The sequence below is a fragment of the Cygnus olor genome, chromosome 8 (assembly GCF_009769625.2).
Source record: "Cygnus olor isolate bCygOlo1 chromosome 8, bCygOlo1.pri.v2, whole genome shotgun sequence".
Lineage (NCBI taxonomy): Eukaryota > Metazoa > Chordata > Aves > Anseriformes > Anatidae > Cygnus > Cygnus olor.
Genome location: NC_049176.1, coordinates 29108912 through 29124219, shown reverse-complemented (window position 1 = coordinate 29124219; position 15308 = coordinate 29108912). Strand labels below are relative to the sequence as shown.

At 41.4% G+C, this 15308-nt stretch overlaps 1 protein-coding gene across 2 annotated transcripts in view; it reads right to left on the bottom strand.

Moving 5' to 3' along the window:
• Window positions 1–15308, bottom strand: part of HOOK1 (hook microtubule tethering protein 1) — a 32257-nt gene that overhangs the window by 15642 nt on the left and 1307 nt on the right. Inside the window, exons 1-8 of one of the 2 annotated variants that reach the window (XM_040565650.1) lie at window positions 14657–14974; window positions 7747–7832; window positions 5838–5910; window positions 5464–5514; window positions 3826–3958; window positions 2821–2888; window positions 1511–1573; window positions 372–455 (exon numbers count right to left, since the gene is read on the bottom strand). In XM_040565650.1, coding sequence (XP_040421584.1) covers window positions 372–455; window positions 1511–1573; window positions 2821–2888; window positions 3826–3958; window positions 5464–5514; window positions 5838–5910; window positions 7747–7832; window positions 14657–14707 — 609 coding nt within the window. In that variant the 5' untranslated portion in view covers window positions 14708–14974. Of the gene's footprint in view, window positions 1–371; window positions 456–1510; window positions 1574–2820; window positions 2889–3825; window positions 3959–5463; window positions 5515–5837; window positions 5911–7746; window positions 7833–14656; window positions 14975–15308 lie in introns of those variants that run through there. The other variant, XM_040565651.1, reaches the window with a different exon arrangement.

The window sequence follows — 15308 nt, the reverse complement described above, 5'->3', positions numbered from 1 at the left end:
CATCAACTGTTGGAAACAGCATAATTTTCCTATGATTAAATCTAATAACTGATTATTACATGAAATGCTTTTTTTTGGATACAGTTTAAAGGACTAAAGGCAGCAGTGACTAAAAATGGAATTGGCAATTGTTAAATTCATGGTAACTTTGTTTTGATGGCTATTTGCTACTAAAAGTAAACAAAGCTAGAAGATGAAGCAACCTTTGCATTAAGAGTTGACAAAGGACCTCAGCTTACACTTCCATCAGGACGCTATTTCCAGTAATTGTATTCTGGAGAAGAGATGGCTCCTCTTCCCATAAACAGACAACTTTCTAAATCTTTAATCACCACCACTACATATTAAATAAACTGCTTGCTGTTTCTTACCTGCAAATCTAGCTCTTGACATCTTTGTGCCAACTCTTCTTTTTCTGCTAGTGCTTCTTGAAGATCCTCCAAAGCTTTTTTAAGCTTTTAAAGAACAAAGACAGTGACTTAATTCTGGCTTCCACAGTGTCTCAATTGCTTATATAAATTGTTTAAAGAAGGATGTTAGGCATGCACATAGACTTAGAAACCCCCATATACTGTTGGATCAGGATCTCCGTTCGTTTCAGCCACATTTTAAATTTGTGCCACTCGTAATAAGTGAATTATTGAAACTCAGAGTAACATTCAGATTCAATACAACAACTTATGCTAGCAGCAAAACAAAAAACACATCCAGAAAGAACTGTATTGTCACAACTTCCAAGTCCCTGCCTGTTAAATGCCTCCTGCTCATTGGTTCGCATACGCTCAGTAACAGAAGCTGTAAGACTCATGTACATGGATGAAGTCTAAAACCTGGTTCCCTGGCTTCCTTCCTCTCAAAATTAAATTCACTGTCAAGACAGCAAGATCTTTCCAAATTCAGGCTTACTGGTCAATCAAACGCTCCTCATTTCAGAAGAGAAATACAGATGTTCCTTTATGAGCACTTTTACAAACAACTTCATTATCCATGCAACAACTTGTATTGTTCACATTAATAAAAATTTTCACGACCTTTTAAAAATAGCGAAGGATTTAGCCTGATACAGCTGAGTCTTGATGTCCACTTGGCTCTTCTGGCTACGTAGGTTCACATTGGCAGGTTCTACCCCATCAAGGAAGATTACCTAGCTTTCACTTCATATGTTGTAGAGAAGCTGTATTAGAACAAACCTTTTTACCCACTTCTTAGAATTAGCACTGAAAATGATACCTTATTGTATGATCTCAGCCTACACCAGCATGTTGTTCTGCCCTTTGTGAACCACTATGGTTTAATCCTGTCAACACTGATTGGAACACACACCAAGCAGTTTGTGCAGAGAGGAGACAAAGGTGAAATTTATTGAGTGGGTGTTTTTTTGTTGTTGTTGTTTTTGGTTGGTTGGTTTTAAAATTGGAGAGGAAGAGCTGTCCTCTTCATTTGGGGGATGAAAAGATACCGACTAGCGTTCAATCTTAAGCTGTAACAGCTACAAATATTAGGCAGTTACCTGCTGTTCCATTTCACTTGATGTATCACTTGCAGATGGACCCATTACTTCCTTGCTCATGAGCTACAGAAAAAGGCCACAGGAAAAAAAAAGGTTAAATTAGAGGTTAATATTCTGCAAATTTACTGTCTACTGAATATCAGCTGTATTTTCCATCACGTTCTTGTTTCCCTCAATACATCAAAATGGATTATTAATAATAAAAAGCCTCATTGTTTGTAAAAGCTTTGAAGAAAATCTAGAATAACAGGGCAGATTTTTCCCCCTTGATTAAAAAATTAACCAAGTGTGAACAGTAACGCGTTAATGGATGAATATATCCCCTGCTGAATTAATTGCTAGCCCCCAGTCAAGTTAAAAGGGAGCAGACCTGAGGACAGGATTTTACTCAATGAATTTAATAGTTATCATGCTTCTTTGTGTCACTTAAGCTAATTGTCATTAAGCACAAATGGGAACATTAACACAGCTCTCACTGATCTCCAGTACAAAGATATACATTGTTTGTCAGCAGGTAAAGTGCTTTACTTCTTACTCAGGAATTACAGCGTTATTGCTAGACCTTCTTCAGAAAGTTTGATTAGTCATAAAATAACAAACAATTATTTCTACCAATAGGACATTAACAGCTTTGAAACCTACATAGCTGATTTAAATCTCTAAGTTTTAAAGCCTCCTACCAACTCCACTGCTATCTGGAGGGAGGTGCAATTACATGTTAGATTTTCTTCAAGCATCAGTATTGTAGTTCTTGCCTCCTTCCACACTCTCCTGAGCTTTACAGCCCTGAAGCTCCCAGATGTGACTATAGAGATACGCTGTAAGTTGGATCACTGCAATGATCCAACTAAGAACACAGGAAAATAGCAGGGGGAGGGCACCATGACAAAAACCGATGGAATTCCGCGGGGAGTTCGTAAATCAGGTGCTGGAATGACCTATGAGAACTACACAGCCTCACAAACTGTTGCCATCAGCATAGCCTTGGGTCCAAGACCATAGCACTGGGACAGAAGTTTCAGAACCTGACTCCAGTATAAACAGCAGCTAGCATGAGATAGACTTCTTGCGTGAAACAGGAAATATTAAGCATTTATCATCTCCACGAGTTGAACATTTGGGCGTAGGAAACTAAAATCAAAACCCTTTAGCTGGAGTCTGAGGTCTCTTGGTTCTAATCCTCCCAGATAACTTAGGCAAGTACTTAGGCTCTTCACAGACATTTCTTTGGATTAAAGAATTCACAAAGATCAACAAATGGATATACAAACTTCTCAGCCAACAACATTAGGCTAGGAATTATTACTTACCTCTTGAATGGCTGTCATGACAACATGCTGAACAGACTCTTCAAGGGTCATGATATTCTGTATGTGTTCTACGAAAAAAATTGTAGTGACTCATGATACAGACACCTTAATGGCTTGAGTAACATGACAGCTTTTTTTTTTTTATAAAGATCCAGAAGTTATTCTCTAAAATGCTGCTTCAAAACAGATACTGTTCTTACACTGCTATTATTAATCAACATCATTATTATCCAATAATGTAGTAGATAAATTATAAATTCTTAAGTGAACAAATTTATACTACGTACAATAGAGAAAGCAGATTTTAAGATATCTGTCTTTCTTCCACGGTTCTTTTTCTAATAACAAATCCATACACATGTATAAACAAATTTTTGCAAAGGGTGAAAACCCTTGCAGTTGAGTTAATGAGGTACAATGAAAGATAGTTGTTTCTAGTATCTTCATTTCCAACGCAACCCGACTTAGTGTACTTCCTAAGCATTCTCTGATGAAATTATTCCAGACTACCTAGGAATTGCAACTGTTCTACCAACAAAAGCATGCCAAGGATGTCTTAGCCATCAGAGCATTAAGCATTAGCTCCTGTGAGAGAAAACTCAACAAAATTCAGACTTGAGAATCTGAGTTTTGTTATCTCTACAGATAGACAAAAGGCAGTTTCTAATATCAGTTTTTAATTTGATTTGCTTAATTGGCATTTGAATGGTAAGTTTTAGGTCTTGGTACTTGTTTCACCAAGGAGGAATAACCCCTCACACACATACATTTCAGACTATTTTCACCCCACCTTGAACAAAATTTGAGTTTTATACACAAAAGCAGAAAAAATATGGGAAAATGAAGTGAAAGCCAATTTCAGATTAAGTATGCAAATGCAACATATTAACAATTGAGACTTTTTGATACATAATAAAGAAAATAGTTCTACATCTCTTCCATTTTATGAATCAATACACCCTGAAGCAGTCTGCTGTTTGTTCATCTGATTAAGGTAGCCCATACCTTGTTTCCTTTCACAGTTGACTGCACAGCCTAGAATAAGCTGCATAAGTCTTCCCAGTTCGGTGGGATCTGAACTCTCAGATATCTTATTTAAGTCAGGGATAAGTTCTTCTGAAATCTGTTGACCCAAAAACTGAAAAAAAAATGAAAAGAGTAAGCGGACTTTTGCTTTCACACAACATGAAAATGTGTTACCGCGTAGGAAATCTGAAGAATGAAGAGGCCGTTAAGAGATTTGTTAAGAAAAAACTTATGGAAGGGAAAGATTCTAAAGATTAAATGCGGAGATACAAAGAGAGTATATAGTATTAGATCAAGAAATCCAAAAAGACCTAAACAAATGTTCTTGTTTGTTACAGGGCTTCATACATGAAACCGAGATGTCACAAAACATCTCTTTTGGGGGCCAGATAAGACAGTTCTAAACTTCCTCTCCTAAATCTTTACGTGTGTTGGGGAAAGGGGTACTCAGTGCAGTGCTAGCCAATGACCTTTACCAACTCTGCATCTATTTGCCTCTGAATAGGTCTAAATCTAATCTGAAGTGGATGGCATTAAACATATACTCAATCCACTCAGCAATTATTTATTGCCACAAAGTTATGCACATTGATAAGAGTTCACTGAAATTGCTCTAGCAAGAACACAAGTTTTGAAAATGTATTAACTGAGCAGTTTTTAATGACCCCTTGCACAAGAAAACAGTGACAGCAGTAAGTTAAAAATTCCTATGATAGCCCTCAAATATTAGAGATTTTTTTTCTACCAGCAAGATAAACAAGAAATTAAAAACGTTCCCAAATTCAGTTTCTCCCCAATTCTTCAAAAACCTTCTCATAAGCCTAAATAAATTTGACTGCTGGACTTTACAGAGCACCTCAGACCTGGCACTACGAATGGCTCAGCACTTGGTATCACAATTAAGGCCAGGTGAGACCAGGAAGCAGGAAGATGATCCGGCTAGCTTCTCTACACCATACCCATTACATAACCGCAGTCACTCTCCACACAAAATTAAACAAATGTTTTCTGTTAGTGGCTGGGTGTCGGGCTTCTTCTTTTTTTTTTTTTTTTGCATTTGCTTATTTAAGTCAGAACACAGCACCCTTTTACGGCTGCCATACTGTCCTGCACAAGCAAGAACAAACCGCAACCCTTCCTGTATCCAGGGGATTCATTATTTATCTACCAGCTTCCAGGTGAATATCAGAAAAAAACTAGACCAGGATCACTAAATGCTCTGTTGTGTAGAAAAGGATTTGAACTTCACCAGACAAGAGCAAATATGAATATACACCCAAAGGTCTGTAGGATTCTGTAGTTCAGCACTTCTGACATGCGCCTGGGCAGTGACAGAGACACGGTTTCCAGATTATACTCCAAGTCTTATCTAAAGTAAACTGCTCAAGCATGTGCATATATGATATACACAAACATAGCACTTTTATTTGCATCAGACTAATTTTATGTTCATTCAGGCCTCCCATTTAACTGGATAATTATCACATACTTTCTATCCAAAAAGCCCTTAAAATAGATTAGTTAGCCAAGGGGAATAAAAAACACCCCAAAAAAACAGGTTGAAGAGGAAAACATCTATTCTCTAGAACAACCACAAAATTGCTGATTTTTCCATACCTCATGATAGTAGTCCATAATTCCTTGCAGTATCTTCTTCAGATTACTGGACTAATAGATGAAAGATAAGGTTACAGGTTTTTATTAAGACTATTAATTTCACTGTAATTAAATAATTTACAATCAAATGTTTACACAGCAGCTTTATGAGCTGACCACGTAATGACAGGGGAAAAGAAACACCACAACAGAAAATCCCCATGCAACACTACTAGCATGCAATCAAACTATTCATAGACAGTTCAAGTACATTTAAAACAACCTCAAAAAGTCTGCACTTAATTCTGATCAGTAGTTTTTGGGCTGCTAGATACACTCAGGGAAGACACCATATCCAACCCCACAAAACTTTTATTAACTTCAGCATTGAATACCTTTATTCTCCAGTTGTCACCAACATCTTCTTTAATGCGATTTAGCCAAGATGCATCAAACCAAGCAACATCTCTGAAATGAAATTCAATGATGAAACATCAATAAGCACACATTTAGTTAAATAGGGTACCAGATTCTTAGCATTAAATCATCAGAAAGTTTAATAAGGTGTCTAATGAGGCATGAACTCTTGGAAATTGCAAATTATACTTATGTCACAGGGAATTTCCATCCTACTGCCTGAATTATGATACTATCTTCCAGGGCAGGAAGAATTTCTGTACATGTTCAAGCTAGCTAAACCTGGAAACACAAGTATGTAAAGGCCTTTGTCATGCTCAGTTATTATCTTAAAAAGTGATCGCAGTGCTTTACAGAAACATTATCATTTGAAAAGTGCTATCATTAAGTTTGCTACCTACTCTTACACATTTAGATTTTTTCTACCTTCACTACAATTAGTCAAAGGCACTTTGCAAGAAAAAAAATAATTTTATCTACTTGCATTTCATATTTTTTTGTATCTCTTTGGCTCCCTTGGGTAGGAATATGTTCACTTCACCGGCATAAGTGAGTTGCTGGCGGGGGGGACTTTATACACACTGAACTGCCAAGATGTACAACCACAGCGTACCTAACCGTATCTCAACTTTCACACCACACTGTTTATCCCCTGTCTCAGAGCACCTAATAAGAGGCAGTTATTATCCCCACTTGCATATCAACCACTTGCTTGTAAAGAAATTTGCCCGAGGCCTGTGTCAACCTGGTACCACAAATACATGCTAAGCCAGAGTTCTAGCTGCTAGACTACACCGCTGCTACAGACCTTCACTTGGAGCACTGCTGATTGTTTCCTATGCTAGCATACTGACGTGGCAGTTTGACTGACACACTACTTCAGAAATAGTGGCATCCCACAGGGACGTGCTAAGCTAAGCCCTGGTGAACAACTGTGACAAGAAGAGCTAGTTAACCGACACAGTACAGAGATGCTGGGAAGCAACCTCGGCGAATCTTCTTTAGGCAATCCTCAACCAGTATTTGCAGGCTACAGAGCGAGCTGTCTTTATGCAACACACTTTAAAAAAAAAATCTGTCAACTTGAAAAAAAAAAGTTTAACTTTTTAAAGTTTAAAAAATAATTTTTAAAAGTAATTTCTCAGTCGAAAAACATATTTTGAGCAAGGAAGTGGTAGTTCAGGCTTCTCTTTTATTATGGGAATCACCACCAACAAATGTTGCAGCGATGACTTGTTTCAATAAAAGAATGGTGTTGCAATCCTCTCCGAGGAAACTGCAAATTTCAGAATGAATGTGTCACCCAACCCAGTACCATTTGTCATCACACCAATAAAACTGGAATTATTTTGCTTTTGTTCAGTCCACTGCAACTACTTTTAATAGTAATGGACCAGTGTTGCTGAGGTTTCCTGGTTCTTTTTTCCACACAAATAAGTTAGCATTTAAAACTTAGAACATAAGTCTACAACAACTGAGCAATCCCAAGACGAAGACAGCACAGAGACATGCCTTTTGAACTTTTAGTTCCTCATTCCACAGAGGCACAGATTTCCATGGATACCCATATCTTAGGTATACCGTCGATAAAAAAAAAAAAATTGTATTTTTTGCCTAATTACTCTTGTGTGAACTTAATACTGCATTATTAGAATATCTCCTCAACTTCTTCTCCATTCTATCACATTATTATTTAACTAGTATATCATCTCCCAAATAACAATATAAAGTCATAGTTTATTTTTTGCTGTAAACCATCTACTCTAAATTTGTAGCTATAACATAAACATTTGGGTGGGAATGTTTCATTTACCATGACCATGCATGTTAAATACAAAAGCCTCAAGAAACTAAATACCTCTTCCTAGAACTTAAGTATCAACTTACATTTGATGAAGTACCTGTGCCATGGCAACCCCGTTAGTCAAGTCTTGAACATCTCTGCAAGGTGCCGCAGTATTGAACGTCTGCAACTAAAGAGGGAAAAACACGGTGTTTTTTAGTCAGAGAGAAGGACAGCAAATTAGTTACCATTCTCCTCTTTAAGACACAAGCATTTAAAAATATGTCTTTCTACTTCAGGCAGCCTGAAATCCTTTTTGAGCTACGCAGCTTTTAAACTAACCCAACTGTCTCAGTATCTGTGACTGCTGATCATAAGTAGTCACTTAAAAAGTTAGTATTACCATGCTTTGCTTTTCAACACTAGTCTTTTTCTTAGAAATCAGATTATGGAACACTAATTTGGGAAACTAAGTTCATAGTTAACCATTCCTCAGATTACGTTGCAACACAATTCTGGACACATACTACCTAAACAAAAAGTGGCATTGGAAGAGGGAGTGAAGGCCGATGAGAAATATATGTATATATATTTATACATATATATCCAGTCCTTTACTACGTGCATTTAGTAACAGAAGTCACAACATCAATAGTGCCCAGAGATTATCTGGGGATTAAGAATGAAAGGAGAAAATTATGCGAAACCACTGGAAAATTAATGCAGTTATCCAAGAGCTACTGTACACTTTAAGGATATGAAGACAGCCGAGAAAGACTGAAGCATTTGAAGTGGTGCAAGCTGTCAACACAGGAATTCCAACATTGCTCTAAAGATGTTCCTATTAAAATAGGCAACTCCAAAATATTGCTGTATATCCCAGAAATTTCTATTGTAACATCTACTATACATTTTTCCCAGGTATTCATATATATTTTTCTGGTATTTTACAAGCATCACACTACCTAGTGTTTGAACGCACTGCTGGATGCAATTTTACTCCATCTACCTATTTCTGCCTGAAGATTAAGCAACAAAGCCCCAGTTTTCACTTTTCAGCTCTATTATAAAACCAGATTACAGATGAAAGTCATTTATTGGAAGTTTACTGATCTATTCTATACAAATCATTATAAGCAAACTTTGCATTCTGCCCAGTGATTCTAGGCACAAGTATAGTTGAAGTCCCTCTGTGCTAGGAGTACACAAACAAGGGTCAGTTCCCATCCTAAAGATTCAGATTTATCAGCTTGAGTTTTTTGCAACTACCTTATCCAAAAGTAACTGGAGGAAAGAATACCTTCATCATTTCTACATCGTTACAGAGCACTGCAAGGACCATTCGCCCACCAGACAGCTCTATACCCAGTAATCACAAATCCCAGCATCCAGTGATGCACGGGCTGTAACACAAGTATGGTACACAGCTGCAGGCAGCTCTTTCATCGGGCTACCAAGTTCTGCATGCAACTCTAATAGTTTCAAGCCTTAAGGCACTGAGGTACCCAAGTTCTCAGGTCACTCCACTGACTGTAAAAAGCAACCGCAAACTGCCAAATACTTCATCAGGCTCCAGGAATTTGTGTCTTGGAGAACCCCTGGAGCACAGACAGGCTATTTGCCTTTAACAACCCTCAGTGTTGTTTTCTTCCACGAGTTTGGTGGAAGCACTTCTCGTAGCCCCATCTCAGCACTCACAGACTCTGCAGGACATCCTTTCTCATTAGAGCTGCTCATCTGCTGGCTTCACTTCACACCCCCTGCTTCTCATGCAGGAAGAAACAGCGAACGAAGTCTTCTCCGGTTGCATTCTCCAGAAGCTCAAGTCTGTACTGAGCTCTGCCACAGCCACCTCATCCTCCTGTGTCATTCAGGGACTCAACAGTCCTCAGCCGGTTAGCCATTCCTCACACGGGAGCTCTCCCATACTTCCCAGGAGGATGGTCACCTTCCTCTCAGTTTTGTGTTTCCTGCACTTAAGGTCTATAGGATGGGATTACCTCAACATTATACAGTACCCAACACACAGGAGGTACCCCCAAGCTTGTATCTAACATTTGACAGAATTATCTACTAATGACTGCAGTTTTTCATTCCCAAACAACAATCGGCTCAGAGCTCACTACCCACAATGAGATGAGAGAGCTGTTTCCACACACATCAGTTCATCACTTGGTTACTCAGGAAAAATAATTCCTGATAAGCTTTATTTTAAGTTCAGCTTCATTTAGCACAATGGATAAAAAGGAGAAAGTTTGCTGTTAATACTGTTAAAAGGTTTCTGTTGGATAGAATGGAAGCAAGAACAGACCTTCATAATCTCTGCCCACTGTGAAAACTGACTTCTGGTACTTACTATGCTCACGATGCCCTAAGCCACCCGTCCATCCCAAGAGAGCTTCCCCAAGCATCCTGTGACACTTCAGCTTCTTCAAAAGCCACCGGCGAGTGACTTAGTCAAGTGCATTTGGGAAATGGCACTACTTGGACAAGAGTGGCAGAGAAGTATTGTTTCCAGTTGTGAGAATCTGAAGCTGTCATTTCCCATGCTGTGTTTATAAGAGCGACCAGAGACTCTGAATATTGGTTTGCTTGCTTCAGAAACTGCCTAACTGAGCCCTGAAGAGAAATATATGCAGACAGGTTTTTCTTACACTTGTTTTTCAAATTAAAAAGTCTTTTTAAAATCCCCTATTATGGTAAGTGACAAGTCGGTAATCCCTTGTAGGTTACATAAAGGATTAAGTAGGAGAACACAAAGTGAAGCAGCGGTGACTGACAGCACTGGTTTCTAATACTATAGCAGCCTTAATGCCAACTCGAGAGCAGGCACAGCAGCTCACAGAAGTCAAGACCGAGCATGCCAGAAGTCAGAGCTTTATGGCACGACGCTGCAGCGCTGCCATTTGGATAAGCACCCTTGTAAACTGAAGAAATTGCTACGTAGGGTAACAGGTTTTCCCATTTCACTTCCCTGATCAAGGTCATCCAAGCTGGTCGAAGCAAACAAAGCCTTAGAAAACCTTGTGACGCACAACGCCGTGCTGCACACACCGGTACCTCCGGGAATAGAAAGAGCTAATTAAAATTAAGCGAAAAGCAGGACCAGGAGTCTTAGTTTCTCCACGTATTTGAAAGTTACTTAAGTGCCCAGAAACAAAATGAGAGTAGAGATATTAATCGTGGATTCTCCAAATCCCATGCCAGGCCAGCCACTTCCTCAGAGCAGTTTCTTACTGTATTTATACACCAACAAAAGTTGGGGCGTGGGGAGGAGGTTGGCAGAGGCAACCATAGACTTCCAGATTGCAGCAGAGCTATTTTGTTCACATTTGATTAGTTTTTCTAAAAATACAGCCTTAAGGACATGCTGAAGTCCATTTCACGAATCTAGCTTAATCACTCCCTGCCGCTTGCTACTACAACAGGGGCAGATGTTTTTCTCACACACATACAGCTACTAGATTCAAACTATGCATTTGAAAACTTAATTTTCTATCATGCAACACTCCATGCCTTTTCTCTGGGTCTGCTGAAGGTTCTACTGCTGAACAGCTGTACATCAAGCACGAATGTATTCACAGCGTCCGGCAGAAATCAAGAAAACTACCCAACACTTGAAAATGTATGCCCTAAGTCTCACCCAGGAGATCCAGGGCTGCGGTTTCACACCCACGCTACAAAAATTTTAAAGTAACAGTAAACGTTCCCACTCCTAACCCCAGAACTGTAATGGACCAACTCCGCCACAGGAACGTTAACATTACAAATGCTGCTGGTGCCATTTGGCACTGTAAGAGCACAACTGCCGTGGAAAAATCTTCCGGCTCAGAACGTTACCATCCATGTAACACACTACGTGCTGCTGTCAGCTGGCTCTCACGTAGCATTCAGTCACATTAGGACAGATGAGGACTGTGACACATTCTACGAAAAGGGAAAAATAAAAGCTACCCACTCTTTCAAAGGTTCACTTTTATCAAAAATGTCTCCAACAAACACACCAAACCTGTAACCCTGTTCCTGGACCTGGAAAGGATGAACTAGTCCCACCAGACTTTCAAACTCCTTCCTTTCCGAGACACTTTAAAAACTATCTTCTCATTCAGCTTCTAATTTGTGTATGTGAAGCTTTGGGTTATGCTTGCTCAAATGAGATTTCTAAAACACACTTTCAGAAGATCGTAACCACACAGAAACAAAATTTTCCTGTAAACAAACCAGTTAAGTCGGTTTCCATACCAGTGATCGAAAGAAGCACCGCAGTTTTGTCAGTCGCTTCCGTACAAGCAAGATCAAGCCTTTGCCACGACATGATTTTTATTAAGCTTTGGATACAAATAGACTCACGTCACGTTTCTCACATTTGCCACCTGTACCTCTTATGTCCTGCACTTCACGTATCCTGGCTCTGATTTTAGTAGAGGAGCGCTCCTGCAAACTGAGCTACGGGGGAAAGAGGCCATCTGGTAACTTGTATCTGCAGTGCCCAGGTATGTGTTTTCCCATTCAGTACCATCCCCCCTTCATTAAATGAATAGTGATTACGGATGCGTGATACATACCCAAACACCCACACGGTGTAACACTGCAGCATATATAAGGTGAGCACATGCCTCACCAATGCTTTAAGGCATTGCAATTGGCTGGCCATACCCCTACAGAGGATGTTTGCAGAACCGACCCACGTGTAAGGATCCTCCTCTAGTTCGGGGGCAGAGACAGAAGACTTGGAGAGGTGCAGTGCCAGAAGACATTCAAGAAACTCTTACTCTGCTGCACAGTACTGCATCACCAGCCCCACTGATGCAACTCTTCCATGCGTCTCCTACCCAGGGATGGAAAACATTCAGGTTTACTTCACATCTAACAACCAGGTTGTCTTTCTGACTTAGAAAATTGTTTCTGCAACAGGCTTGGGAGTTCAATCTCAACAGACATTGAGTCAGTTTTTCTTAGAAACTCATACGCATTCCCTATATAGTTTAATCTAACTCCATTCCATTTTTCTGTAATGTCCACAAAAATTAAATCCAATCACATTTTTGTTACAGAACCAATAGATAACATTTTTATTCATCCTTTCTTTTTCATCTCTGGGCAATGCATGTCTTCTAGTACGAAATTGCTAATGTTAAAGAAAAATCAGGATATGGCAGCAGAACACAGAAAGTCACAAGCAAGGGGAACAGATCTTGGTTGTATTAAAGAAGAAACAAGCTGAAAAACCTTTACAACTACAGAGATTTACAGAACCCTCTTCTCTTCAGACACATGGCACTTCATTCCTCTCTCCCTAAATACCCAACTTCAGAAGATCATTTTTTTCCCCAAGATTCAATCTACCATGAAGATCAATTTGAAAGGACTTTTGAAATATATCTTTATTAATGCTCAGCTTCTACTAAGATGTAAAGTTGGTCAGAGAAAGAAGGTGTTAGATCTAAAGCCACACACCTAGCAAAGCATCTGCTGGGTGTTGCGTACGGAATGGGAACACACGGGAGTTGGATGTTGATTTACACTAACAACTCTGTACAATGCCCTTTCCGTTTAAGGCTTGACGAAGTTATTTTAGAATTCTCTTTAGGAACCATTATGTAGTTAGAGATAAGTACTGTGACTATACTAAAATGACAATTAAACGTAATAAATTTTAAAGGAGGAATTCTAAAAATAAATCAGCTGAGCACTGCTGAATGGATTTTGAGATAGAGTTCAGGACTGTATTTGTACAAGTTCTTCCGCTGGTTTATTTTGCAACAGAATCATGATAGAGTTATTTTTAACTGATTATCATGAGGAAAAGAAAGTTAAACTGTCCAAAAAGAGAAAGAATAAATAGATTAAAAGATAAGAGATACCTAACTGAAGAGAGGTAAGCATAAGATGGCTGAAATTCTAAAAACCAACAAATTGTTAGGGGCATACAAGGGCACCAAAAGGAAAATTGGAGGAGGAAATGAAGGCAGAAATTGTTTTTCAGTGTTTTATAACAGACTGAAATGCGTTAAAACTGCTGTATTGTCATATACAGAGAAGAAGAGGAACGTCGATTCTGGTAGATGCTGGTATCACTTTCGCCAATTTCATTCCTGAATCTCCACAACGCCTCTCAAGCACTCTCTTCTCTCCTCTGTTTATACTTTACATGGGAAAAATACCTGTTATTTCTAGAGAAGCTGCCCACGTAATTGCCACACGAGTTCTGTGTAAGAGAGCTCACTCTCTCCTAAAATGTTGGCATCTGCAAGACTAAAATTACAGATGAGCACAGAAGAAACTCAGAAAGGACAAGGGACAAAGCAAGGGAGCCTGACAGCTGAACCCAGTGCTTCTCACACATGCAACAACACCACATCAGCATGCTGCACCTGGCTGCGAGCAGCGCTCTGCCCAACCAAAACCTGCAACCGAGTTCTGAGGTTTCCGCTCCTGTCAGCCGAATTAATTGCATGTATTTATTACTATTGTTAATTACGGAGTGGTTTCCCCATTGAAGCCACTGCCGCAGAACCACAGCTTGGGCCTACAGGCTACCACAGGCCCGTCCGGAGGCTGGCAGTCCTGCAGGGGCCTTGTACCGGCTGGAGAAGGAAATTTATCGTGCGGGCCCTGTCATTACAGCAGCGCCTTCACAGTCTCGACCCCGACTCACCATTCCCTGGCCGCGGGGGCCCCTCAGAGCGGCCCCCCCCCCCCAAGGCCAGCAGGACCCCCCAGGACGCCCCCCCCCAAGGCCAGCAGGACCCCCCAGGACGCCCCCCCCCCCAGCCCCTCACGGCCCCTCATGGAGCCCGTCCGGCCCTTCGCGGCCCCCCCCGGCCCCTAAGGACCCCTCAGAGCGCCCCGGCCCCTCACGCCCCCCCCCCCGTCACCACGGCAACGGTGCCCTCGCGCCGCTCCCAACGGACTCCCCTTCACGAGCCTTTCCCCCCTCCGGGCGACGGCGAGGCCGCACCACCGGCCGGCGCTCGACGCCCAGGCGGCAGGAGGGCCCGAGGCGGCGCTCACCCAGAGGATGAGGCTGTCGCAGAGCCGCAGGTCCGCGGGCTTCGCCTCCATGGCGGCGGCCGGCTCTCCCCGCCGAGCGCCGCGCGGCTGACGTGACAGGCCCCGAGCGGAGGGAGGAGCAGCCCTGTCAGCGCCCACACCCGCCCCTGCCTTCAAACGCCCGGAGTGGCAGCGGGCTCCACCAATCACAGGGAGGAGGTGGCGCTCTCCGAGCCAATCGCCTGGGGGTATTCGCTAGGGGCGGGAGCACGGCCTCTCCCTCAGCGCTGCCGGCCGGCGGTGGTGGTGCCCAGGCTGCGCCCCGAGGCCGCCGGTACCGCCACAAGATGGCGGCGGGCGCCGGCCCGGTGTGACCAAGTGCTGCAGGCTGGGCTGCTGGCGTGGCTCAGAGCCGCCTGTGCCCGGGGTGTGGGGCGTCAGCGTGGCTGTAACGGCCTGTTCTTAAACGAGGCTAAAATATCAATAAATAAAGATATTAAATTCCTTTTTTGGGGGGAGGCAAAGGGTGGAAAGTGCTGAAGCACAAGCCTGAGGAGAGGCTTTCAACTCTTCTCCAAAAGTTCTGCCTTCCCCATCTACATTAATATTTCTCTAACATCTGGTTCAGGATCTTGTAATACCCTGCCTCAGATGCTCCAGAGAAAAGCTTAAC